General features: G+C 34.3%; 1 protein-coding gene across 1 annotated transcript; it reads right to left on the bottom strand.

The window, feature by feature from the left end:
• Positions 1 to 2,448: 2,448 nt before the first annotated feature.
• LOC138324601 (RYamide receptor-like) lies at positions 2,449 to 5,310 on the bottom strand. The gene is made up of 2 exons (XM_069269652.1): positions 4,361 to 5,310; positions 2,449 to 3,696 (listed from the first exon to the last, which is right to left on the bottom strand). Exons 1-2 carry the CDS (start codon positions 5,141 to 5,143, stop codon positions 3,268 to 3,270), a joined length of 1,212 nt encoding a protein of 403 aa, XP_069125753.1. The 5' UTR covers positions 5,144 to 5,310; the 3' UTR covers positions 2,449 to 3,267.
• Between the last annotated feature and the right edge of the window lie 6,228 nt (positions 5,311 to 11,538).

Genomic DNA, 11,538 nt, shown 5'->3' with positions numbered 1-11,538 from the left:
GTCTTCGATAGCATACTTTAGTGATAAAGCACTATAAAAAGGGCAAGAGTTCCACTATACAAGAAGACACAGCACGAACATAACACAGTCTCCAAAAACACGCACCTCGCAGTACACACACGCTACACACTGCATACATGGGCAGCCGTCCTTACATGACACTGGCTGATGATAGGACGTTAAAATAATCAAACAAACCAACAAAGTGGTTCGGTGTATTAGATTACTATCGTGTCAACAGCCAGTGTCATTTAAGGACGGTCACCGATATGTGTAACGTGTGATGATGTGTAGATGTTTATTTGTTGTCGTGTTGTCTCCATATATGCTGTAACTTCCAATTTTATAGTGCTGTCTCACTGAAACATGCTGTGGAAGACACCGAACAAGCTCATCCATTCGATCACATTATCTCAGGGTCTTTAACTATAGACCCCTCGAACTGCATTTAATACATGACGATTGCGTGCGATGAGAGTGTGTGGGTTAAGAAAATCTGCGGTAAAATCAAAATGTATTTTTCTGATGATGGGTTCTCCAACATTTGCAGCTTTCCTCTAAAGACATCATACTGTAATCCACATTATTTTCGCGCCCGAGTCAATTTTGCGGATTTCGCGTGCAATAAGAAAACGCAAAAACAAATACCCGCCAAAGTATTTGAAATACAGGAGGTAAAATAGAACTCCATCAGTCTAGGTCGCAAAATTCAATCTCCGCGAAAACGTCCTTTGATATAAAATAGCAATTCTTTTTTGTCTCCGCCAAAAATACGTTGGTTTACAGTATAGAACACTGTAGTGGAAGAGAACTAGTGCGTTTTCTTCACATTCTCATCGAACAACATATGATAGTTGTGGGATTACTACTTCTACTATTCATACGATGGTTTTACTGTTATTCTTTGCCAAAAATATTTCCTGTTGTGAGAGAAATACCGGTTAGCCAATTAGTATACGGGAACAAAACAAGCGAATTGATTTTCACAGGATATATATTCATGATCTGGCTATATGTATATACACGAGTGCCCCGTTGATACTAATGTTACGAATTAAATTTTCGTGACTGAAACAATGTCATGAAAAATCGCGAATTTATCATATTCGCCAAAATAATTGGCTGTGTGGTATTATCATATACGAGATTCCTAGAGACCTAAGACTGTTTTTAATTAACATCTCATTATATTTACATATTAGCATGAATAAGATAATAATATTTTCTTTTAAACTGTCAAATGATGAAGGAGTGTTAATTTGGGCCCTGTGGCAGCCATGATCGATAAGCATTATTTTTTTTTGTTCACAGATACCCGGGTGTTAGAACAGTTACGTATCATTGCATTATAATTCATGAAAAATCATTCAAAAATATTATTTGGTTCCAGCAAAACTGTACAAAATAGAAAATTGACCACCCTGTTTAACCCCCCATAACTCACAAGGGACTTCGACCTGACTTTCATCATTAGTCATATAATAATGTTCTAACCCCTGGGTATCTATGAACAAAAAACAATGCTTATCGGTCATGGCCGCCAAACTTTTTTTACAATTTCGTTGACACTTCAATTTGTGGAAAAGACCTTACAGTCGAAAAGCTCGAAAAAATAAAGTGGAATTTTGGTCCGTAATGACACAACACATATTATAATAGAAAATTCATTTTTTTAAAAATGATTTGATACGTACGTGTCATAAGGAAGTAAATTAGTTGATTTTGGTAAAAAAAACCCACGAGCAATGAAATTTAAAACATAAATATAATGATTTCACAGTAAAATCGTATTTTATATGAGCGATATTTTATCTTATAATCAATTATGTTTGTAATGAACCATATCATGACATTGTGAACTTTACATTATGTCCAATCACAAACCTGCTTTTTTGTTTGTTTCCATAATTCTGACGTCAGTTCACTCTGTCGTCTGCAGACATACAAACGTATAGGCCTACTTAATAAGTTGGTAATTTTACCAATAATAATATATCTGTGTATTCCCAAACTAGAAATTTCGTATGCTCAATTTACAGATGGGGATTACCGCATATTTGCGCTCAATTCTTAATCTTTGCTGATATGTATCATTCTTCTTTATATTTGTATTTCCCTTGAGATATATGAACACTATTTAAATACCAAATTAAACAAGTAACTCGAAATATAATTTATCAAAGATATTGCTCTTTCCAAGAATTATTTCCAACATTTAATAAATACAAAATACATGTAGTTAACTTATAGTTAAATGCTAATTTACTTTGGTAATTTTGTACAGTTAATTGATAAATGAAAAAAAAAAGAAACATACTTGCCGCAAAAGGCAAATTGAACGCAACGACACCATAATGGGGCCCATCTTTAAATGTTAACATTTATAGCTTCCAAATTGATCAGTATTTTGTTGAAAAAATACTTTGTAGTTCATGCATAAGTATAAAAAGGGTTGTCTAGATCATGTGCTAGACCAACTGGATTTGTTTAACCGAAATATTTAAAAATCAAAACCTAACGTTTACATAAATAGATTTAATATATCATAGCGACAATGTTACTTAACCAAACATTACATAAGGTAAATGCTTATTACATGTATTGACAAAAACAGTAAACTTCCAGCAATAAGCGAAATCAGATTTGTAAGAAAAGGCTTCCTTTGCAAAATATGCTTAAAATTGTCTCAAATCTTCTTTCCCAACCAAACATCGTCACTGTGATATCACAAGGTTCTGTGGTGCTGGTGGTACGTTGAAATTGGACCTCTGTCCATTATAGAACATATATGCAATTGGAAATGGATCATGTCGTTGATAATTGAAACCATCTAGGATAAATTCTCAACGGAAGGCCTGCTGAAAAATGACTTTCTACGTTTTTCAAAAAATTCGATAACAAAGAAAATCTAAAAATCAATATTAAACATTTTGTGGCATTGTGGATATATGTACCGTCATATTTAGGTCACAAAGATGTGTATTTGTTTCAAATAACATTTCAATAATACTCATCTTCAGAGAACACACTACAATATCGCCTTATCACTCAATTTCCTGGAATTCCACTATTCACCTAGTTATGGTTTTAAGTAGTAAATTGAAGTGACCTTCAAGTTTATTTTATTAGTTATCACCAGCTCAAGGCTTATAGTTTTCAGCTGCCACATACTGGCTGTAGGTTGTTGTTTTTTCTCCAAGAACTACGGCCTACCCCTATCCACAAAGTCTGGTACGTACGTGTAGGACACATGGCACAAATGAAGTACTATACCAAGTCGCACTTGGAGCATTCGTCCCTTAACCCACTGTCACAGAAGAATCTCTTGTCCTTTAAGCCATTTGGAGAAGGCGTTGAACAGTTGTATGACGTCACAGTTACACCAGCTTCATGTCGGAACGATTTCACGTACGAAGTGTCCACACTGACCGAAGGCCTCTTGTGTCTTTCTGCCCGACAACATGGCAGACGAAGACAATATAACACATTTTGACGAAATTTCGAGTTCATCCAATAATAAATCACTGGGTTAACTCCTGAATTGCTGAATGCTAGCCAATGAGAAATTAGCCACAGCATATGGACACACTGCGAGTTGAATATGGATTGGTCAAGGTCACCAACGACTGTGATCACGTGAAGGGGTAACCATGACAACAGATATGCTATAACTACAACGATGATCATTTTAATTGTCTGAAAAAATGAAATCAGACAAAAGTTAAACTACATTATACATGGTTATTTACATGGGTCAATGATTTTGCGATTTCGAGTAAAAACGAGAGAAAAAAAATGACTTCAAATGGGACTAATTCACGTATCACGTCATACCTGATAGCGTTTATGTGGAACTATTGTTTTTATTAGTGATGGAATGATGTCAAAAGATGATATCTCGCGCTAACGTCATTTCAGCTGGACGATTACAAAAAGTTACGTTCCATCACCACTGGAGATACAAAAACGTTATCGGGTATCACGTGGAGCGTGAGTTAGTCCCATTGGTTTTAAATTTTTGCTATCTGACTTTCCGGGTGTATAAGATTTAATAATTTCTCAATGTTTCTCGGACATCTTATGAATGTCCGGCAATGTATTATCCATGAGAAAATAACTAGCTATACGTTATAGCATTTGTTTAGATTTTAGAATATCTTAAAATTCTTTAGTAACAATTTCATACAAATTTTAAATTACTTTACAACTTTATAAAAACTATTTCTCGATAAAAAAGTCAGTCAAAAAACGGAATTCTATCAAAAATGTTAACAGAAGTTACATTTTGTTTCAAGAAATTGGCACATGCCTATTTCTGAAGATATATGATAATTAGAGTACTCTTACACAAAGTGTTTACCTTTCTTTTAGACGAGGCCTGTCGTTCGTCCCTTTGGTTGAACGCCTCCCCAGGGGTACGTTTAATCCAGATGATGATCCCGATGTGGACGTAAGTGAACACCATGAAGATCAGAGGGATGAAATATTGTAACATCATAATACACACCCCGTAAATTCCCCGGATGTAGTCGTCCGACCATTTCTCCACACATAATCCTTGGGATCCTGGTTCAAACGGCAAGTATTCTATTCTCGAATATATCGACGTTGGGAGTGATATCAAACATGATAAGGCACACATCAACACAAACAAAAGCTTGGCTTTATAGGTTGATAGACGGGGCTTTAGAGGTTTTTTAGCCGCGTAGTACATGTCACAGGTCATCGCGACAAGCATGAAGGATCTGACCAACACACTGGACATCTGAACGAATCCAACAACGGGACATAAAAATCCCCAGAATGGCCAGTAGTGAAAGAACAGATTGCTGAGAATTGTGAATGGAACGCAAACGATGGTCATCACAATGTCTGTTATAGCGAGACTGACGATGAACAAGTTGGTGACAGTTCGGAAACTTCGTATTCTGTATGTCGTGTAACATATCATGCTATTTCCAAATAACACGATCAGACACGTGATGGCGTACAGGCCTAACAAGATAAATTGAAACTCCTCTGGAATGCCATAGTCGTTTACAGGTTCAGCAATCGACGAGTTCTGAGTCGTTGAATTTCCGAGTAATTCATAAGGTCTGTCAAGTATCTGATCATGCGAACTTTCGACATATATGTCCGCCATCTTTACAGATCGATGGTTATTTAAGATATGAAACGCCTAAATGAGCTTTTATTTTTGGCTGTAGTCAACAAATGAAACAAGTGAAAACGATATTCCTAGGAGACCGTCCGGTATTAATTGATTCCAATGTCTACCATAGGATCGACTGATCCTAATCCATGGCAGGTGTGCACTGAAACAAACCGAAAGATTCAATAAAATATTCTAAAAGTAATTTAGTCGATATTAAAATATTGCTTATTTCACCGTATAGCCTGATAATTCTACGCGGTTGTTATTTCGAAAATATGATCCGCGAATAATTGAAAAAAAAAAAAGAATTATTATTATACCCATATAGACAATTCGCAAAATTGTAAAACCTACTAAAAAATTATCGTTTCTAGTCCTGATTTGAAAATTTCCAATAAAGAAAATAACAAACTATGCGGAATTAACTTCTTACTAGATGTACTACCCATAAAGTTTCATCTGCACAATTCAATCACAATAACCCAAGGATTTGGGGTTTCTAAGAGAAGAATATGTTTAGGCAACTTACAAAAATTTCAGACTATCAATGTTCATCCTGAAATCATCAATGTTACTATCGATCAAATGACAGGAAAGTAAAGCGGCCAGGTGCAGAAAAGAAATATATCAATGGCATATCACAAGTAATAATGGAAAGCTACAAGATACATATTATTATTATTATAAAGTTAGAATAAGTTGTTTGATACAATAACATATTTATAGATCAAGTTAAAGGAATTACAAAACTCGCCTGTATGCCTGTCACCTCGAATTCCTCCATGTTATGTATGACATTTGTCTTTCATTCATTTCAATTTAGAGTGTTTTCATTGGCTATCATGGGTGAAAATCTCCTATGACATCACAATACGTGCAATATCGTGTGATATTAATATTCGCAGATTACGTTGTGACAAAACGAAAGTTATATTCACGTGTGTTTTTTTTACCTATAAAATTTACGTTTATTTTTATTTGAAAGAAAAATAAATATTTATTTATCATATACACGTGTCATATTTACTTTCTTTATCAATTTTAGTATTTCCTATATTGAATTTAACAGATACACGTTTGAACCAAATCAAAATATGAAACCGCATTCGCAGACCATCATGCCTAAACATGTAAGAACCACATCATAGGATATGTCTTGGTTTGAAACAAAATGTTTCTTTCCAATTTACATTTCGACCTTTGACTTCCATCAAAAGCGATTGCTGGGGTCAGCAGAATTTGTGTCATGGACTACATTCAACATTGCTAGGTCTTGTACTAAAATGAGGTCACTATGTTTTTTATAAACATCAAAGAAACGCGTTTTTCATGTTCAACATGTCACGTCCAATGGGATAATCTATTTCCCTGATATACAATTACTGTTCCAACGTGAAGGCATTTACTGTATTGTGTTAGAATGGTTTTACAAATAATAATTTTCTCAGGGGCATTTCATTCTGTTTTCCTTGAAATATGTTACACTTTATAAATTAAGGGCCTTCATTCAGGTCTTTATTGTTTTACACCGCCTTAGTAGAATTAGACGCCCTATGTCATAATTTGAATTCTACCAAGGCGTTTTAACATTATATGGACTGAATCAAAAGTCCTTTCTTTTTTATTTTCAGATACAAATATACACAGTTCCTTTTACCAATTTCCATCGTTTCAGTCCGTCATTACTGACGGATCAGAATACTTAAAGTTATATGTGCCGTAGTCACGAATCAAGAAGAGCTTTTAATATGTTATTCAACTCCAAAAGTTACCAACATTTTGAGAATTACAATACTTTCAATGTATAGGTTTTAATTTTACAAGTACAAAAAGGACTGAAAATGATTTTTGGCAGTACTGCCAAAAATCATTATATTAACATCTTCAGTGTAATGAAATGAGTACATACGGTCAGACCATGAAGCCATCTTGTTGTCCACAATTTCATTGCACATTTTTACAGTATTATTAGTAATTGTTAAGTGATTTCTGAAGGTATATTTCCATCTAAACATGTATAAGGCATAAAAAACAAGAATTTCACAGTGCATAACCTATGTGTTCTAACTAACGTTTATAAGGCATTATATATGTTTGTCTGTCCATTTGAATGATTTTCACAGCTTTATTCATTAAAACTTATGGTTTTAAATAGATAATTGAAGAAAAAATAGCATGTCCAAATTTTCAACCAGTTACGGCACATATAACTTTAAACCTAGGATAGTTTTTCAATTTCAATTTAAACAAAATTTTATTTCAAATAAATTAAAAAAAGGATTAAACAACAGGCAATGCCTATGTGAGTTCTCTCCCTAGTAGGTAGTAAAGGTATACTTATTTCATCTATATATGGTATTTCATAGTCACGTTTTTTATCAGACTTTCTCAAAATTTTGCCCTGTGCTGCAGTTAAATGTTCTTTTATTTCAACTAAACACGATACAGTTGCTAATAATCGCAAGGGTTTTAAGTTCGTTTAATTCGCGGATCCATCATCATTCGCGAAATTTAAAACCTTGTGAAATTTATCAAAATCATGGTTTTACAAAAGCTACAAAGACAATTTGCGAAAATAAACTTCCGCGAAAAAGTTACAAACAGTAAATCGGAAAAATTTACGCCAGCGAAATTTAACAACTATAAAGTATATTATCATAGTCACCATATACTCATATATTATGGTTTCAATATGGCCCACATTCGAATCCCATGTGGGGCAGTTGCCAGGTACTGGCCGCTGGTTTTTTCCCGGGTACTCCGGCTTTCCTCCACCAACAAACCTGGCATGTCCTTAAATGATCCTGGCTGTTAATAGGACGTTAAACTAATCAAACCAAACCAAAATCAATATGGGGTGTGTTGCTTGGTGTCTTCGGCGGCATGCTTCGATGATAGTGATATAGCACTATAAAAAGGGAAAATGGAAGAGTTCCACTATACAAGAAGACACAACACAAATATACCACAGTCTTCAAAACACGCATCACGCACTTTATACACACTGCACACTCCATACATGGGAGGCCGTCCTTACATGACTCTGGTTGTTAATAGGACGTTATTAATAAAAAAACCCAAACAAACAACAACCACAATGTTTTGGTTTATATACTACAAATTTTATCGTATAGCATTGTGGGTGGTGGTTTATTTTACGTAATCATTGCGATATGCAAAAACTAAATGCCACGATTTATTGAATAAATTTTTATAACACGTCTTGGGCGTTCAATTTGTTTGACATGCCATACACAAGACAACCGAGATGCAGAATCAATACACTGAATGACTCCAAAAGAATCAGCCAATTATTTAGTCTATTATAGCTTTTAAACGCGTGATGATATTGTGATATATAATGTACCGTTAGGCGATTCAGGAAAAATCTGCGGTAGACTGCAATTTGTCAACACGATAAATCCTACGTCGACATCCACCTTTTGCCTCGAGTCTAAACAAATAGTTTGTTAACACGCAACACTAGTTAATCTTATAAGGCTATTAGGCTATTTTATGATTGGCTGATAATTGGCTATACAGGCTAATTAAGTCTACATAGCATTACATTAATTGACTATATGGAAGATGTAAAAGTTAATTTTTAATGCTAAAATTGGACCCTGCAGTATTGCCAGGACTGCATTAGATATATTAGAAATGTATTAAGCGGTTGAAGCATCTTAGTTGTTTTTAAGTTAATTTTTCTATTAATAGATATGGTCGTCAAAGAAAAGTGAGTTTGGTGTGTACCAGTCTTATGATTGATGTTTGTCAGTGATATTAGAAGATGCCCATTTCATGATCGTAAGAGGCGACTAAAATTATTTAGTTTCAGCTACTGCATAGCTCTCAGCATACACAGGTATAATGTGAACAGGTGTGTTACTTGATGTATTCGGCAGCAAGCTTCATTGATATAGCACTATAAAAAAGGGAAACAGTTCCACTATACAAGACAACACAATACGAATATACCCCAGTCTCCCAAATAACGCACATCACACTACATACTTAATTAACGTCCCGCCAACAGCTAGGGTCATGCATGGACGGCCTCCTATGCATGACCCTGGCTGTTGTTGGGACGTGAATTAATCAATCAATCAAGTAAACAAGCTTGTCTCTGACCACTGGATTCCCGAAACTAGGTTGCACGCGAAAATTGACAGTATAATAGTAATTTATTCATTCTTGATAGTTTTTGATATTACCGTATATATGCATACTATCATATAATGTATGCTATCAATGCGTATCCGATAATTGCGTTAATTAGACATTATCCATAACTGTTTCTGTACACATTCTTTAAATAAGGATATTTTCGCGAGAATATACAACAATAAATATAAAACTATTTGTTATTTTCGCGAAACATTGTATCTCTAACTTCGGCTGGGGAATATTTCGACTCGGGTAAAATTCCACTTTTATAATATAAGATGAAATGACCAATTAATCCCATTCCTGGTTTGATTTTGGTTGATATAATCCACCATTAATAACTCCGCCATCGCCATTAGACCGGATAAATCCACTGCAGTCGACAGATCAATTCCGCAATACAATTATTCTCAATTAGAACTGATTGTCGAGAGAACAATCATGAAGACAATTTAGCTACGAACCTAACCTTGTTGATATCAGACGGTGACCATCGATCGAAATTGCAAGTTCAGCAATCGGTCATAACAGGCGTCTCAATTTCTCTTCAGAGTGAGCCCTTTGCAGCTGATTTTTATTTTCAGATATGTGATGGGGATAATTGCTTTTAGAACTGTTTAGCAATATAAGGCAAAAATCGTTCAACGATTAATTGTCCAATGACACATTGCCCGGATTTGCTCATATATGTGTTAGTATTTCTCCTTACACAATGAACTTACTCATGATGTCGTGTTACATGGATACCTGAATATTTATATTGAATTATAAACTGGATATTTATTGGAATATTCATTATTCATGTAGCAGATTAATGATGATGATGATAATAATGATGGTGATTGTTCTGAGAATAATTTTAAGTGTGTCTACTGCAAATCACTTCATTTTCGCAAAATGTACTTTCGCGTAATTTTGCAAACGAGGTCTAACGCGAATGGATATGTTTCGCGAATAACGATATTAGTAGTGATATATTATTCCATATAATATTACGCGAATTTAATTTTTCGCAAATATGTCGAAAATGTATTGCATATTAAAAAATAACGTTATTTGCTATATTTAATGTTTGTATCGTGCACCAGATTCAAGTGCGCTTAGATTTTACGTATCTCTCGCGAAAGAGTATTTACGCGAAAATCAAACTCCACAAGAATAAGCTTCCAGCAAAGGTCCATGTAAACTATTTAAAAATAAATAGGCAAATAAAATATCCATGAAAAAATCATCAAACCTGGAAATGTGAAATCGAGTCGTTACGAAGAAATCATTTACAGTAGGTAAAAATCATATAATAAGAGCGTTTCAAATATCTGCTGTTTTAGCTTGTGTTACATAAACATGTAACACAATAGAACGGTTATAAATGATGTACAATGTCTACGTCATCACTGCCTGTCTAGAAGTCTTAAGAACTACGATATTTCAGCTAGTAATACAACAGATAGAAGTGGAAATAAAAAAGGAAATTGATTGACTGTAAACACTACTGTAAACATTCATGCGAGGGGGATTTACGCTAATTACATGAAGGTGTTTTAACGCGAAAATTTAACCTTTGCGTAAAATATTGCGTCCATACGAAAATATACAGCAAAAGGTTAACAGTTATATTTACCGTGAAAATATTGACGTCACGAAATGTATACACATGCTAATCGCGAAATCAATCACCCGCGAATATATCAATGTTTACAGTATATGAAGACGCGATTATAAACATGGAAAACAGAACTGATGCATAACGACCACATTGTATACAATATAAGCTTTTGAAATAACATATATAAATGGAATCAATATTGTCAATTATATATAACCAGTATGTAATATTTGATTCACTTTGATACTTAGCGCCCCGCTTACTTTAAGTGTTTTCCTGCTCGATCGGTGATTTAGGCGATTGCCTCACAACGACTCTGAGCATTTTATAAACTAAAACATTCATTAAAGAAAAGCTAGCTTCAAACAGATATTTTTTTAGAAATCATGAAATATTCAGTGAGGCTATTACTGTAGGAGTTAGTGATGTTTGCTTTACCGACGTTAGATACCATGTTTTTATTGTTCAAATCAACCGCAAGTTAAAATCTAAAATGAAATTTGTGTAGCAAGACACTACAAGTACGATACATGCTTGAATTTTTATGTCATGCAATAATATTTTTTCTGTAAAGCTAGTTTTTCTTTCTTTCTTTCTTTGGTTCGTTTCT

The sequence above is a fragment of the Argopecten irradians genome, chromosome 5 (genome assembly GCF_041381155.1).
Source record: "Argopecten irradians isolate NY chromosome 5, Ai_NY, whole genome shotgun sequence".
Taxonomy (NCBI): Eukaryota; Metazoa; Mollusca; class Bivalvia; order Pectinida; family Pectinidae; genus Argopecten; species Argopecten irradians.
Note: the sequence above shows the minus strand (reverse complement) of the source record. Positions and strands in the feature narration are given on the sequence as shown.

What these genes read in the sequence shown, in the direction of transcription:
- LOC138324601 (XM_069269652.1), bottom strand. Translation starts at nt 5,143, where the DNA reads ATGGCGGACATATATGTCGAAAGTTCGCATGATCAGATACTTGACAGA. An exon ending in AGGCCTCGTCTAAAAGAAAG is followed by an intron (nt 3,697 to 4,360) that starts GTAAACACTTTG and finishes TCATTTTTTCAG; the next exon opens with ACAATTAAAATGATCATCGT.